This window comes from Eptatretus burgeri, chromosome 11 (genome assembly GCF_056783735.1).
Source record: "Eptatretus burgeri isolate ZD-2024b chromosome 11, Ebu_testis_v1, whole genome shotgun sequence".
NCBI classification, from domain to species: domain Eukaryota; kingdom Metazoa; phylum Chordata; class Myxini; order Myxiniformes; family Myxinidae; genus Eptatretus; species Eptatretus burgeri.
This window is the reverse complement of record NC_140971.1, coordinates 77,590,618-77,607,461: the sequence shown is the minus strand read 5'-3', so window position 1 is coordinate 77,607,461 and position 16,844 is coordinate 77,590,618. Positions and strand designations below refer to the sequence as shown.

At 46.8% G+C, this 16,844-nt stretch overlaps 1 protein-coding gene across 1 annotated transcript in view; it reads right to left on the bottom strand.

The window, feature by feature from the left end:
• Positions 1-7,841, bottom strand: part of LOC147017432 (potassium channel subfamily K member 9-like) — a 9,218-nt gene extending 1,377 nt beyond the window's left edge. The window contains exons 1-2 of the mRNA XM_085847089.1: positions 7,120-7,841; positions 1-394 (exon numbers count right to left, since the gene is read on the bottom strand). The exon at positions 1-394 is cut by the window's left edge and continues 1,377 nt beyond it. Coding sequence (XP_085703215.1) covers positions 1-394; positions 7,120-7,621 — 896 coding nt within the window. The 5' untranslated portion in view covers positions 7,622-7,841. The remainder of the gene's footprint in view (positions 395-7,119) is intronic.
• Between the last annotated feature and the right edge of the window lie 9,003 nt (positions 7,842-16,844).

The window sequence follows — 16,844 nt, the reverse complement described above, 5'->3', positions numbered from 1 at the left end:
ATGAAGCTGAAGGCGACGTAATGAGGCTGGTTCTCAAGAGCCCCATATCGCTGGAGTGCTACAAAATCTCCGAGGCCTATGGTGGTGAGGGTGATGAAACAGAAGTAGAAGGAGTCCGTAAAGCTCCAGTGCTCCCAGTACGAGAATGTCAGCGCACCGAGACATAGTGTGCTGATGCAGGACAAGAAGCTCACGCTGACCATGTTTCCAAGTGTGACGTCCATGTGCTTGAGACCAAGACCCCTCTTGCAGCGCATCAGTACAAAGCGAATGAAGGTATTAAGGCGTTCTCCGAGGTTCTGGTACATCACAAGAGTCAATGGGATGCCCAGGACGGCGTACATGATGCAGAAGGCCTTTCCTGCAACAGTCCTTGGGACCGAGTGTCCATAACCTGGAAAGCAACCCGACGTCTGAGTCCCGACAATCCTGCATTGTAAGAAAACACATGAAAGGAATGCAATGATATTCAAACATAAAGGCACCACCAACTGATCATGGCATAGCTGTCCAGCAGGTAAGGTCACCACTGAGTGATCTCGACCACTTATCCGGGACTGTGCAGAAATCATGTGCCGGGTGTTAAGTACATAGTCCCTGCCAGATAGGACCACACGGTGGTTGGTGGTAGGACCTGAGCCTTACCAGCTGGGTAGCTAGATTAGTTGCTGGTGCCTTACATTTTCAATATGGATTTCCCATATACAACATCGATTTATTATTTTTCGTGTTTTTTGCATAAACGTGCAGAGAGAAACTGTTCTGCTTCCCAACAAAATCGTCCTCAGCCCAGAAAAAGTGTCATAAAGCAGATCTGACCACGACGCACACACCGATAGGTCCATATCGTATACCTACAAACTAGAGGTTAATAACAACCATAACGTGATGACGTTGACAAGGCAACATCACGTTTCTGAGTGCTTGTTGATCGCTCGCAGAGAGCCTTTCACCGAGATTGGCTATCGGGTGGCACTGCTTCAGTTAAGACCCTGAAGGTACTCTCACGCTCTCTCGGCTCGAATTCGGTGCCATTGCAAAAAGGGAGAGGGCAATGACTGCACCTGGTGTTGGCTCCATGCAATAACGAGATGATCCACTTAATCTTCACCATAATTATTCGGCACTTTGAAACAATAATTAACGTCAAAACTTGCCTGTCATTTGTTCGATCCTCGTGGAGGATCTCGAGGTCTTACTCACGTTGTTGTTCTTCATCTTCTTCTTGTGGACGTTTTTGTTTCACAGCCTCCAGTTTTCATCGAAACTTCCTGAAACTTGGCATGTATATGTAGAAATGCCCTGCGCAGACAGTAACGATCTCCGATTTTGAAAATTCCTCCAAGAAAAAAAAGTTATGACGTCAAAATATCTCCGCTAATGGAAATCGCCTAGAAAAATTATCTCCGAAACTGGGCAAGCTTTTTGAATTCTGTTTGTGGGAATCGAACAGGGCATTAGCAGAGATTAATTACCGCACGTATGATACGTCACTATGAGGTCATATCAATTTTTATGACGTCATTCCTATTTTTTGACATTTTTTGTTTCACAACCCAGAGTTTTCATCGGATCTTCGTGAAACTTGCCATGTATATGCAGAAAGCCCACGCGCAGGCAGTAACCATCTCCGATTTTGGAAATTCTTCTGAGAAAAAAAGTTGACGTCATAATATCGCCGCCAATGGAAATCGCCTAAAGCATTATCTCGGAAACTAGGCAAGCTGTTTGAATTTTGTTTGCGGGAATCAAGCCGGGCATTAGCACAGATAATTTATCGCAAACCTGATACATCACAATGACGTCATATTCGTTTTTATGACGTCATCATTAAGATGACGAGTATCTTAGCTCATTTGAGCTTGTTTAAGTAGGGCTTTTGTGATGAGGTCACGTGGGGGATCAATCTGTAATAGTAATACGAGTGCTCTTACAAGGGACTTCAACCCAGGAGGAGGAGACGAGAATGAGGAGGCCATTGCCCCCATCATGGGTCTGTGCAATGCTTTCCAACCTATGGTGGTTGTTGTTCGTCCATGCTCTATTCCATGTTGTCTTTGTTTCGACTCGGTGGGCGTTCGAACCTCCTACCTGCGACCTCCCAGTGGCAGCCTCCCAGGCTCACAACAGATGCCATCAATTGTCACCGACACCCGAGGATGAATAATTCCACTCCTACGTTAACGGGACAGGCATTTGAGTTTTCGTTTCATGACAATACAAATCCTGAACATTTGGTGAATAAAATAAAAAATAAAAAAACAATACAAACCTGAACTCCAAAGGTAACTTTAAAGAAGTCACTGTGTCGTTTCAGACTTGAACAACAACCGATCGCACGGGTTCTTACCCCCGAAGTGCGGCGCTCTCGTTCCATTTCCTGAAATGCCGTGACGTTTTCACTGGCGATGACGTCACGTCGGAATCACAAGGGCCGCCAGAGCTTATAATCTTAACGATTCACATTATTATTATGAAATGGTTCTAAGTGTGTTACATTTCAAGAGTATTCATGAAAAGGGATTAATTATATTCTAGGTGACTGTGGCCCACGAAGCTGACGTCGGGGACGTCATGACATCGTGCTTTTGGTGTCTGGCCACATTGTGCACCACTCGACGTTAAGCCGGCTGTTCAATCTGCAACCAAGTTGGGATTAAGTTCCTCGTGGTATCTTTGATAAGACCAAGTTACCAGGTGGCCATATATACTCTGTCCAGATTCACGAGTCGGACAAGTTTTTATGGTTGACCTTGACCATGATGCACCTTGGTTTGGTCTATTGGAATCCCATCTGTTGACCGATTGAGACAGTGTGTGAGGAAGATGGGACGTCAGATCCGATTAGATGATTGTATTAAGTACAGTATTAATAATACTAGGGAATTACCCATCCTTACTGATGGGATGATGCCCCCAGAATTGGGGTATTTTAGTAAGACTTGTATAAAGCATGAGTCGCATTTGCTCTACGGCAAGGATACAGCGGCCGTACCCCCACCTCCTGAATTGACAGAAACGTGCGGCGGCCGCAGAGTTTCTGAGGTGGCCTCAGGGTGGCCCTACGCCGTATGGCTATCTTTTACAGTCCGTAGGGGTCTCCGTGGAATTAAAGCGCGGATTTATAACTTTTTTCATTTCTAGGTTGGCCGGAGCAATTCGACAAGCCGTAGCCATGACGTAGATGTGTTCCACGTCGACCATACGTCGGGCGTACGGTGGGCTTGCGTTATTCGTGCGTTTTCCGTAGGCTCTTATCAATGAAAAATGAATTTTGCCAACCACCAAAAAATTACGGCAGCCGCACTATTTCCACTTTCGCCTTAGGGCCCCCCTGCGGTCGCCTTGCGGTCACCTTGAGGCTACCTTGCGTCTGCCTTGAAAATTCTATGGCCACCACAGGGACGCCCTAAGGTCACCGTGCGACATCAAATCAAAGACCGTATGGCACCCCCACGTTTTCGGTCTCCACAATTTCAAAATACCCCGTGCGGCTCCCCGAAAAATAAAAACATATGTGACTGTGGAAATACTGCGGCCGCCCTATAATTGCTAGTGGCCGTAGATTTTTTAGGCCCTATGGCCACCGAGCCAAATGTGACTGAAGCATAATACCCCATCCCACTGGAATCAGTCGAGCTATGCCATACATGTTTACAGAAGAGATCATTGGGGTTCTCTCCTGACCATGAACCCCAAGGACTATTCATTATTTGTTTTACCCACTAAAACCTTCTCGTGCACACCTCGCACTTACAACTTATTCCGTACTTTTTCAGCTCATTCTGTCCAGCGGTTTCGGAGTGCAGAGAAGACACACACACACACACACACACACACACACACACACACACACACACACACACACACACACACACACACACACACTTCTCGAATTATATAGTATGATGAATGAATCCCATACAGACTTGCAAAATTGCAACTCAACTACGAGGCTTCGATCCTGTAAAATAAATAAATGAACAATATCTACTAACCTAGCTCGATAGACATGACTAGTAACCTAATACCCATCAGTTGCTAATGTCAGCAGATGGGATACCAGACTTATAATGTCCCATCCGATGGACAACGAACTCATGGATGCAGCACAACCTGCCTGTGTGCAAAGGACCACGGTGACAATTCATAGTCGGGTCAGGAATCGAACATCTGAGCTCTTGATGCACCTTGGTCTATTCGAGTCCCATCTTATGGTCAGGAATCGAACTTGTTGCTGAAACACTGCGCACATCTGCACACGCATGAGGTTAGATTCGTTGGAATGTCCGACCCTTCCTTCCTCTCGTCAATCATGGATCGCTTTGTGATCAAAAAAGGGGATATCGTTTAGAAGAGGGTGCAGTGATGGGACTTACGGAAGTGTTGAACTGAAACAGGTTGGACAAGGTGAGGATGCTTTCTTTCAGTCTTGTCGAAACCTCATTGAGCCTGTTGTCAACTGCTGCAGAAGAACGATTTGGCTCATTTTCTACCAATAGCATTCTCAGTGCTGTGACAACATTAGACCCAAGGAAATGTCCAAAGGAACTGAAAGGTTATGGAGACGAATATGTGAAACTGCTCATTAATCATTTTCAAGATATTCTTGGAGTCCAAGGATGTGAGGTCGAAGATGCAATGGCTGAGTGGGTCCATCGAAAGAAGATAATATCGAGGTGCTACATTGGAATGTTGTGGCTGGAACTTTGGAGTGGGCTCTTCAAAGATAGGCAAGATGAGTTTTTCCAATTTCTTCCACCTCCTTGAAATCGTGCAGTTTGAACTATTAGCAACACCTAAAGTCGACAGGGCTTTGTAACTCATGAACAGATTAAAATTGACTGCAGAGTCGATCTTGATGGTCAGACCATCGACGACTACTTGACGATAATCTCCTAAGAGGGTCCCTCTAAGGAAGAGTTCAGTGTGGAATCTGCTGTGACCCGCTGGTATAAGGCTGGGATCTGAGGCAGCATAAACTTCTCAATTTGCAACTCCTTGCAACAATTGCAGGGTGTGAAATAGAAGAAGATGATACATTAGAAGAGGAGATTGAAATTGAAGAAATTGAAGAAGAGGAAACTGAAGAAATGGAAAGACAGTGAGAAATTAAATGTCCACAAGCTGCCTGTTCTTTTTATTTTAATAACTTTCACAGGTTTTCTTTGAGATCAGGGTGTATGATTTTAGATTGTGAAGTTGTCCACTTTAGATATTATGCATAAAACAATAAATAAGAATAATGGGGAAAAATAGCCCCTGCCAGTCACCAAATAGCCCCTGTCAACCACGAAATAGCCCCCACCAACCACCAAATAGCCACTGTCAACCAGGAAATAGCCCCACCAACCACCAAATATCCACTGTCAACCACAAAATAGCCCCCACCGACCACCAATACCCCCCGTCAGTCACCAAATAGCCCCTGTCAACCACGAAATAGCCCCCACCAACCACCAAATAGACACTGTCAACCAGGAAATAGCCCCACCAACCACCAAATATCCACTGTCAACCACAAAATAGCCCCCACCAACCACCAAATAGCCACTTTCAACCACGAAATAGCCCCCACCGACCACCAAATAGCCCCCACAGTCCACCAAATAGCCACTGTCAACCACGAAATAGCCCCCACCAACCACCAAATAGCCACTGTCAACCACGAAATAGCCCCACCAACCACCAAATAGCCACTTTCAACCACGAAATAGCCCCCACCGACCACCAATACCCCGTCAGTCACCAAATAGCCACTGTCAACCGCGAAATAGCCCCCACCAACCACCAAATACCCACTGTCAACCAGGAAATAGCCCCACCAACCACCAAATAGCCACTGTCAACCACAAAATACCCCCCACCGACCACCAATACCCCCCGTCAGTCACCAAATATCCACTGTCAACCACGAAATAGCCCCCACCAACCACCAAATAGCCACTGTCAACCACGAAATAGCCCCCACCAACCACCAAATAGCCACTGTCAACCACGAAAAAGCCCCCACCAACCACCAAATACCCACTGACAACCACGAAATAGCCTCCACCGACCACCAATACCCCCGTCAGTCACCAAATAGCCACTGTCAACCACGAAATAGCCCCCACCAACCACCAAATAGCCACTGTCAACCACGAAGTAGCCCCCACCAACCACCAAATAGCCACTTTCAACCACGAAATAGCCTCCACCGAACACCAATACCCCCGTCAGTCACCAAATAGCCACTGTCAACCACAAAATAGCCCCCACCAACCACCAAATAGCCACTGTCAACCAGGAAATAGCCCCACCAACCACCAAATATCCACTGTCAACCACGAAATAGCCCCCACCAACCACCAAATAGCCACTGTCAACCACGAAATAGCCCCCACCAACCACCAAATAGCCACTTTCAACCACGAAATAGCCCCCACCGACCACCAATACCCCCATCAGTCACCAAATAGCCACTGTCAACCACGAAATAGCCCCCCTGAGCTTTGGGGGACTTTTTTCACAACAAGAGGCCTTGGGGGAACAACAGTGAACCCTAGTTCCCAACAAGTCATCACCGTAACCAAGTGTTTTCCACTTTAACGCACGTGCTGGAATTCAAGATAGTGGCAAAAGGTGAGAGACCAAAGAAGGTGTAACAGTGAATACCTGCGGTCGAGGAAAACACGACATCGGGTGGAATGTAAACCCTTTCGCTACCCAGTTTAGTGATCATTGTCTGATAAGGAGATCCGTGTTTGACCGTTCCAATGAGGCCATGAACATACAGACGTAACGGTAGACCACACTGGACACCTGCTCATTGCAATGCAGGTGAGACTCGATCAACTGACCGATTTGAGGATCTCGTTTGAAAGTTTCCGTTTTCCGTTAAAAAGTTTCCGTTCTATTCATCAAAACCAGTTCAAAAGTTTAACGATCTAATGTTGGTATCGTGTTGAGTCTTTGGTTCATGACAATTTCGGTCTACGTATCATGCATGGATACTTGAACAGAAGTCCACATGGAATATGAACCCTCGTATCGTTTTCACAACACACCGCATAGTACACGAGTACCTCCGCACTGTCCCGCAGGTAACAAGCAGACATAACCTTGATGAGTACCCACCTATGGTAGTTATGACGGTGATGGCGAAGTAGAAAGCTCCTTCGAATTTCCACTGGACACCAGCCCGATGCGGTACTCGGTGGACGACTACCTCTTTGATCTCACGGTAGTCCTCGCTGCTGATGTTGTACTTGTATCGGAGTTCGTTCTCTGCGTCGAGAAGTCTCAGTTTCTCCTGCACTTCGAACTCGGACTCGAGTGTATCGAAAATGATGGCCCCCACCAGGAGGTAAGCGAGAGTGCAGGCGATTAACGACAGGGTCCGCACGTCCTGGCGTTTCATGACTCCGGCAAAAGCGTGGCACCCTTGGAGGCCGGCATGACCGCACGTCCAGCGTTTCACCCACACGACCTTGCGCCTCCCGGGACTCCAGGGGTGACCATGACCATTCCCGTCGGTCGAGAAGCACAAGAAGCTCCCGGAGCGAGGACAGCCGCTCGGAGCAGTCAGCTCAAACCAGCTCGGGTACCTATCGGAAGCGATCGTACCTTCCAAAGCCATCGATTGAACCGGACCATCTCGCCAGAAGCAGAACGATCTACAAGAGAAAGCTTCCCCCACGACGATGCAACACGTTCCCTGCAACAAGCCCTTTCCTCGTCATCGTTTACTTTATTTCTCCATCCCTTCTTCTGTTGCTTGCATATCATTCATTGTTCGTTCATTTAATCTCGCTCAATGCTTTATCTCTCTCTCTCTCTCTCTCTCTCTCTCTCTCTCTCTCTCTCTCTCTCTCTCTCTCTCTCTCTCTCTCTCTCTCTCTCTCTCTCTCTCTCTCGATGATCTCGGTTCTCTTTTGCTTGTGTGCCGTTGGTTGTCCACCCCCCCCCCACACTCCCTCCCCCTCCCCCTCTTCGTTTTTACATCTCTCCAGCAGCAAGTGCAGATGCAACGGAGGGCTGGTGCTATATCGCTGAAACCCCCGTCCCCTTAGACTGTTCAGAGACTCGCTGGAGCTTCACAGGTTTTTAAAACACACGAACGTGAGACTCATGGGTGCTGTCCGTGGTGCTGAACCGCGAGCTCATCTTGCAGACGTCCCGTGCGCAGGAGCGTGGGAGCACCTGGCTGGTTCGTCTCGTCTTCACTCCTGACGCACAATTGCTCAATATTCGTCTCTCTTTACCACCAAAGGATGCATGGGCAGGTGTTGCGGACTCACCGATGGGACCGTCCTCACATTCGGAGTCACTCCTCTAATTTACGATCACGTTGTTGTCGGGATGCACGGACGACTCACAAACTCGACAATGATGATCACAATGAAACCTCGCTGGAGCATCCAGCTCGCCAGGTCCACATACACACTCACGGCTATTATTGGAACTTTACTATTTTTACACCGCAGGTGCGTTCCTCCCAGAATATATTAATTATAATTAAACAAACCAGGTCTATTCGGCAGTCCGAGCCTTCCCAGCGCCACCAGGCTCAACGCATCCATCCAGCAACCCACTGCGTGTCGACCTTTAAATGTCTGGGGGCTTCTTGCTCACCTGCATTCCCATGTGCCCTTCTTGTATCCACCTGCACAGAATCGTCTCATTGTGTTTGTCCGCAGCATGTCCGATTGTTGTCCCCCCCCCGTTTTTTTTTACCCTCAGTCATTTCGCTTCTTCATTGACATCGAATTTGTGTTTCAAACCTCCATGAGCCTCGACACTGGATGCAAGAAAACAAAACCGAAAATTACTTTTCCTTCCCAAAACTCGATTGTATTTGCAAAAACATCATCAACTCTCAACATAATGATCAAAATCAATTGTTATTATCATGATGATTATATTATTATTGTAGCAAACGTATATTTTTGCCCGGAGATTCAGGAATAAATTCCGCCGCTGGTTGCAATCAATGCCATAGTGCTGTTGCTGCAGTGCCCCTGAAGATGAGGGAAGGAATCGGTTCAAGCCTTTGGTGTTGTCAGCGATAAATCGTCCACCCTTGGCGAAAGATGCTTTGGGTTATCAAATGCTCACAGACTGGTGCACGGCTTAAGCAGGAGCTGGCGGGATGTCCGAGAGGTACGCACACTCATCTCTCAGCATTTTAGCCTGGGTTCGAATCGCTACCCAGCTATAAACTGTCATCCTGGTGTTCCACGGGCAGGGCGATTCATCAGTGGATGTGCTGTCCTTCGTTATTGGACGTCAATCCAGAGGATCCATCTGCCAGCCAGGGTTTTGGTCTTCTGGGATATCCATTAACACCAGGTTACACTACTTGCTGTGTTCGGCCTGGTGTTGGCTTAACAGTTAAGGGAGCTGGCTTAAGATCTTAGGGTCTTGAGTTTGAGCCCTCTTTTCCTGTTAAATAACACGAGGTGAGTTGAATCAGCCTTCTGAGGTCGGCAAAATGAGTACAACCTTACTGGGAACAGGGGACACTGCATCGGTGGCACAGCTGCGTTCCTAGCAATGATGCAACCAGCAGCCACAGTCTGCATATGGAATGGTGATGACTACTTACTAAATAAGAGTGTGGTTGTTGTCTGGTTCAGCAGCTACTTCACCATCATCTCATCAACTATCCTCTTCGGGCCAAGTTGCCCACAAGGTTGCAGTGTGTCCTCTCCCGTCTGCCCTGTTTCTGGCTATCGGCTTGGCTTCAACCCACGATCTCAATCCTTTCTCTTTTCTTTCCTTTTCCACTGTTATCCTCCAGGTTGTTCTTGGACGTCCAACTTTCCTTCTTCCTTCGGGCTTCCACGACGATGCTGTCACACAGTTGTTATCATCTTTCATTCTCGGCACGTGCCCAATCCATTTCCATGTCCTGGTCTTCACTTCATCACTGATCTTCATTACTTTGGTTCTTTTGAGTATTTCTTCGTTTGATATGATGTATGGCCATCTGATGTTCAATATCCTATGCAGACATTTGAACATAAATATGTCAACTTTCCGATTGTCCCCTTCGTTTATCTTCCAAGCCTCACATCCATATAATAGGACTGATTTGGCAAGTGAGACAAACAATCTTAATTTGGTTTTTAATGTATAAATGTTTGAGCTCCATCTTTGCTTGAGTTTCATGAAGAACACCATAGCTTTACAAAATCCGTTCTTAAAGGCCCGGTCACACCTTGACGTTTTAGCCAGCGATGGCAACGTATTAAAATGTATGTAAAACGCTGGCTTACGTTGAACTTTTGATGTTTTTTTTTAAAGATTCGGACGTATTCATAGCGACTTGGTCTTATGTATAACGCATTGGTAACGTACACAGAACGTTTCGTTGTGTTATAGATAACTTGTACCAACAAATGCTGAACCTATTGTCGGCCTACACAACCGATACCCAACGATAGTCTAACTTAGGCATAGCACGTTGCACGCATCGCCGACGATGTCGTGACGTAGCCTATTAAAAGGCTGAGGCACAACGATTCGAATCATAACTGCCGTAGAAATGGAAGTGTCAACATCGCGGTCACACCTTGGCGATCTTGCCAGCGTATGCCGACCTAAGAAAAGTGTGTCTAAAACGTTGGGGCACGTCAAATACGGTATGAGTAAGTTTGGTATACGTGAGTAGAACGCTAAAGTACGCTATCATACGTCGCAGTAAGTAGAGTACGTCAAGAAATTTTAAACATGTTCAAAATTTTACGACGTACTCGGCGTATGACACACGTTCCACATGCGATGGGGATAAGTTTTACACACGATATGTGGACGCTTACACACGTCCACAAAGGCTACTTATAAGCTACTCATAAGTCGAAACACGTCGCGGTAATGTCTTTTTTACGCGAAACTTATTTCTAACTTATGTTTGACGTGCTTTGAACCAATTATTTACGTAGTCCCAACACACATCGACGTATGTAGACGTATTCCAATGACGTCTTCCGGTCGATAAAAAAAAAATTAATGTGTTTCTCGCTTACAACTGCCATATAAAGACGTGTTCCCAGCGGTTTTGGGAATTGGTATATAAAAATGGTGTTCATAAAAGGGGAACCCAACAGTGTTTTCGAGTCCTTTTTGAGTCGATGTCCATGTCAGCAGTAACAGTATCAGTATCAGTATCAGTATCAGTATTAGTATTAGTATTAGTATTAGTAGTAGTTTGTTCATGTTGGCAGTCGTAGGTGATTGTGAGGGGGAGGGTGTGGGTTATGATGGATCGTCCTTGCGTTTAACGATTTAACGATTTAAATGATAAACTAAACGATTTAAATGGCTGCATCTCCACTATTGAAAGTAGACGCTTGCGCTCAACAATTGGATTTTTTTTTACACTCAACGACTTTTAAACGGTACCACTCAGCTATTTTCATTGTTTACAATGAACGATTTAAATTGCTGTCACTCGCCTTTGTTTTTTGACGCTGGGGTTTGGAAATTTTAATCGTTTCTTCTGAACGTGTTAAAACGCTCAAACTCGACTATTTTAAATAGACGCTGCCTATGGACAATTGGAATCATAGCCAAGCTAGACATCGAAGTGTGAACATCCTCGTCATGCCGAAGAAAAGTTTGAAGAATGCTGCAAATAAGTGTCCTGGCCGTGGCCGTGGACACTGACGCAAGGACGATCCATTATACCGACGTCTTTCAGCCTATGAGTAACTTAAAAGTAACGTCTGTCGATGTGTGGCAACGATCGCGTAACGTGCCAACAACACGTTAATCATAGGTTAGAAATAAGTTTCGGGTACACTAAACATTACCTCGGCGTGTCTCAACTTATGATTAACTTACAAGTAGCATGTGTTGACGTCTGTCAACAATCGCAGACCGTGCATACAACTTGTGGCCAGCGTAGCGGAACGTGTGAGTCATACGCCGGCATACGTCGTGAAATTTCAAGCATGAAAAAATTTGAGGACAACCGAAAAGTACAACGTTTAAAGCCAACGTACAACGACGTATGGCAGTGTTTTTCAGCGTGCTCTCAATGTTATCAAAACTTACCCATAACGTATTCAACGTGTGCCAGCGTTTTAGAAAAAAAATTCAAAAATCGGCATACGTTGGCTAAAACGTCAAGCTGTGACCGGGCCTTAATATCTTCTTCCCCTCCTCCTTGTTTGTTGACGATGGCCCAAGGATAGGTGCAGTACCTATCAACTTCATGAAGAGCATTGTCTCTGATTTGAATTGTGTTGTTGCTTTTACTACTTCTCCTCACACCCTCTGTTTTCTTCTTGGTTATTTTGAGTCCGGTTTTTTAAATGCAAATTGATTCATTTTTGTTCCTTTTGTTTGCATATGTTGGTAGCATGATGACAAAAGGGCAATGTCGTCAGCAAAGACCAAGTCCTCAAGTTTGGTTGTAAACTTCCACCTCATCCCTGTGTTGTTGCCATTTGTTGTCTTCCTCATTATCCAGTCGACCACGAGCAAGAATATAAAACCGGACATTACATCTCTTTGCTCCACTCCTATTTTTACCATGAACCACTTTGATCCCGCTCCCTCCTCCAGCACTGCACATTCACTATCCTCATACAAGATCTGTTCCTTTTCAGATTATTTTGCTAGGGATTCCATAACTCGCTATGACCTTCCAAAGGCTTTCTCGATGCACGGAATCAAAGGCTTTCTTCAAAATCCACAAAAGTAATGAATCGGGTTGCCTTCCACTCTGCCACTCTCAATTATGTTGAGCAAAATAAAGATTTGCTCAACTGTGTTTCTACCTCTTCTCAAGCCTGCTTGCTCATCCCTCAACTTGTTTTCAACTCTATCTCTAATTTTATCGGCACTCTTCCCAATACTTTACTTGGAACGGATGTGAAAGTCATTCCTCTCCAATTTCCACATTCTATAAGATCACCTTTCTTTGGTATTTTGACAATTAACCCCTGCTTCCACACTCTTTAGGTACTTCCTCTTTGTCCCAAATTGCTCTAAACAAGTTGTCAAACCATTCCACTGTTGTGCGTATGTCCGCTTTCAATAATTCCGCTGTAATTCCATCCTTACCTCCAAATTTACCGTTCTTCATCTTCTTTATTGCTGTTCTAATTTCTGTTTTTGATGTATGACTTGTGCTGATTTCTTCGACAACAGGATCACATTCCTCTTCTGTTATGGGATCGTCAGGTATTAGTGTATTTAAGATTTCTTCAAAATATTCTCTCCACCTTTCTTTCCTGGCTGTTTGTTCTATTCATAGATTTCCGGTCTTGTCTTTAACTGCATTCACAGTTTTGCTTCTTTCATTGCTGAGGGTAGCAGCTACTTCACCATAAAAAAAAATTCAAACTCTCAGCTTGTTTGTATGTCACATGTGCAGCCATGATGATTGTTGATGAAGATAATATATTTTGGTCATTTATTTGACGTTACGACTGTGTGACAACTGGAGTTTCTAACATAAACACACCTTAAACCGGAAATAATAATTATAATAATCTTGTAAGAAATATGAGAATATAGGAGTCTTTAGTTCCTCAAGCAAAGTCCAATGCTCCATCATTATTAAAAACTCTTCCACCAGCAGGGAAACCAATTCTAGATCCAACTGTGATAGAAACACCAACGAAGACCCATGATAAACTGTCCACGACCTTTTGGGACTCAGGTTGGTTTTTTTTGTTTGTAACGTGGCATTGCAAATAAGACTTTTGCTTTTAGGAATGTCCTGGAGCCATCATCTTCTAAAAGTTCAAAATTGATGGCTGAACGTGTCGCTCTGAAGGCTTTCTCGAAATGCATTCCCAGTAAGCACCACCTGTGTCGGTTAAAGTGCCTAAAATGACAACGTGGGTATTGAAAAAAAAAAAAAAAGGAAAATTTTCCTCTTTTATAATCCCATAAACTGGTTTGCTCAATGTCCTCTCTCATGGGTAAGAACATTGTGCTGCTCCAGAAGGAATTAAATAAGAAAAAAAAAACATTTAATTGCACAAAACTTTTGGCAAAGCATAAATTATGCTATTTCAGGGTTAATATTGTTGTGGTTACCAAATTCGCAAACCACCATTCAGGTCCCTTAGGTGAGATATCTCGGTAAGTATATGTGTAGTTAGGCCCAAACCCGTTGTCTAGTGGGAATAAATGTCATTCATGCGTGCTGCGACTCTTCAGGATAGCCGTTTTTCTTTTACTATCTTTATTTTGGACCAACCGCCATTGTTACCACCACCAACCACAACATCAACCACCCACCGCGGCGCCGCTTCACGTCACACCTCGCAACCGTCGCATCGCCACCATTCTTGCGCCGCTTGTGGGTACCGGTGTTGTGGACTTGTGCAGGGCGCGCGCCGAACAGCGTGTACAAAACCACGGATTTTCAGCTCCAAAAACGGATCAAAAACGACACACGCCCACTTTTGTTCCGTCCAATCGGTGAGCGAGGGGCGATTTGGCCCTGCCTCCAGGGCGTTGGAGGGCGGTCGCTATATGCAAATTTATGGATCAAAAAGCATTCACGCCCACTTTTTCTCGGGCCAATGGGGAGCGAGGTGAAAGGTCGAAGGCAGGGGGTCAACGATGAGAGAGCGAAGCCACGGGGCTTATATAAGCGACCGCGTTCGTCAGTCCAGAGAGTTAAGACTTCGCAGTCGGTGGAGTTGGGAAGAAGAAGCAAGAAGGAGTTGGTCGTCGTCGTGTGCGTTGGAGTCGGAGCGAAGGGGACGGAGCTGTGGAGAGGCGGCGAGGGCAGACGAGGGGGTGCTCGCGTCATGCCGGGAGCTGCACAACAGGGAGGCCGACGGCGCGACCTGGTCGAGGTGGAGACGCTCGTCGCGGGACTCGAGGCAGAGTAGAAATCCTCCTTTCCCCCGAGCATCAGCAACCCCCTCCTGTTTCCCCCCGCGCTGAGATAGTGCGACCAAGGGGGCCCCTTTCCCACCCCCTACCAGACACTGTCCGCGAGGCCCGCGGAGTTGAGGCACCATCACCGCTCCGCGTCTCATCACCAGACGGGTAGGCCCGACCCGGTCTTGGCCTCAGGCCCGCCTCATCCTTGAGGGTGTTCTTTTTCTTGGTTTTGGATATGTGTTGTCGGCGCCGTCTGTGAAGTAAAATTGTGAAGTATAAGTATAAGTGTAGTGAAGAATATACGTCTGTGAAGTATAAGTGTTGCCGTGTGCTCGCGTAATCGGTATTAGATCTGCATTGTCGCATTTGCTTTTTGTGTAAAATTGCATTGTGTTTCTTTTCCTTTTCTATGTGCTTTTGGTGGAATTGAATATGTGTGCTTTCCGTTCATCGCGAATAAATGTGCTTTGTGTTGAACTGTTTCCCGCTTCGCTTCGTCATTTCTTTCATTGAATCCTCATCTTGCTTCACGTAAAGGGTTGGTAGTGGGCTGAATACGCCCGATAATTAATCGAACCGTCGAGGCCAACGATAACACCGCTCGGTTATCCCGATAGTACGGAACGGGTCGCTTAAGTGGCCCGTGTCCGAAGTCGACCTGCGGCAAGGTGCGATCGCCCGGTCTACCCTCCGTGTGGGTACTTAGGTAGGTCGAATTTGGCGAGCAACCCTATCCCACGCGGGGGCTGATTGGCTCGATCGCGGTGAGACCGAAAGGTCCACCCGTGACTGGTTCCCGGCGTTAGTCCGAGAGGGTCACGACTGGATTGTCCGTCCGGTGGGCGACGTGCCGCGATTCGAGTTACGTGGCTGTCAGCACGCCGGCGGGCGCGAATCCGCAACAATATATATATATATATATCGCCACAATATATATATATATATATATATACTATAGTGCGATCGCCCGGGGCTTTCAACAAGCGCCTCTCGCTTAAACTATTGGTTCTAACAACCCAGATTCCCGTCGCCTGTGTTGGTGTCCTCACAATTTCGGGCCTCGCCCCCCAATTTTCTCTCCGTGCCCTCACACGGTCTCATGGCTGGGACACGTGGCTCCCTTTGGCAGGCACGACCCTCTGCCGAATCTCCCACTATGGCACCCCCGGGCATTACACTGCCTCCGAGCCTACCAGCTCCCTAACACCGGGGAGTGCCCCCCATGGCACCTCCCCTGAAACGCACACGTGGCAGGCCGGCCTCCCGGGCCCCTTTCCGAGGGTCACCCGTGCCCACAACACTGCCCACGCGGCTAATGGCGCCCCGGGCCCCCGCACCAAGCAGGCGCACCCGTGCCCACTACGCTATCCCGGCCCCCCATGGGCCCTTGGCCTACCACGGCCGACTAGCCTGGTGCCCGGGTACCCACTCAGCGATACTCACCTTTCGCAGCCACGCTCCCAAGCCCGTCAACAGGGCTCCTGCACCCCTCCAAACGGGTTTCGAGCCTACATTCACACCAACAGCAAAACGACCTCCATTTTTGTTAATTTGACTAACCCAGCTAACTCACTCTACACTGACCCCGGGGGTCCCTTGGGCGGGAGTCACTCCTCCCTCCAATCACTCATCGCACCATGCATTCCCCATTCGCTCCACTCACACAGACCCGCTGGCCTCACTCACTCAACATGTACACGTACTCACCTCACAACCCACAACTCTTCAACACACACACCGCTGAACTCTGCCATCCTTCTAACTACATCCCCTAACTAACTCGTGCTCCCACGTCGTCCCTTAAACTATAGCACGTTCCTTTTAACCTACGTAGCTAAGCTACGTCCCCGCTACACATCCACAAGTCTGTCCATGTCTCCAAATAAATCATTTTATTTCCCCACCTAAATCTGGCTACAATCCCTCTAACTAATCCATTCCACGGACTCCATGAGGACTTACCCCTGCCCCATGGAGTCGGTCTAACTAAGCTAACCCTTCCC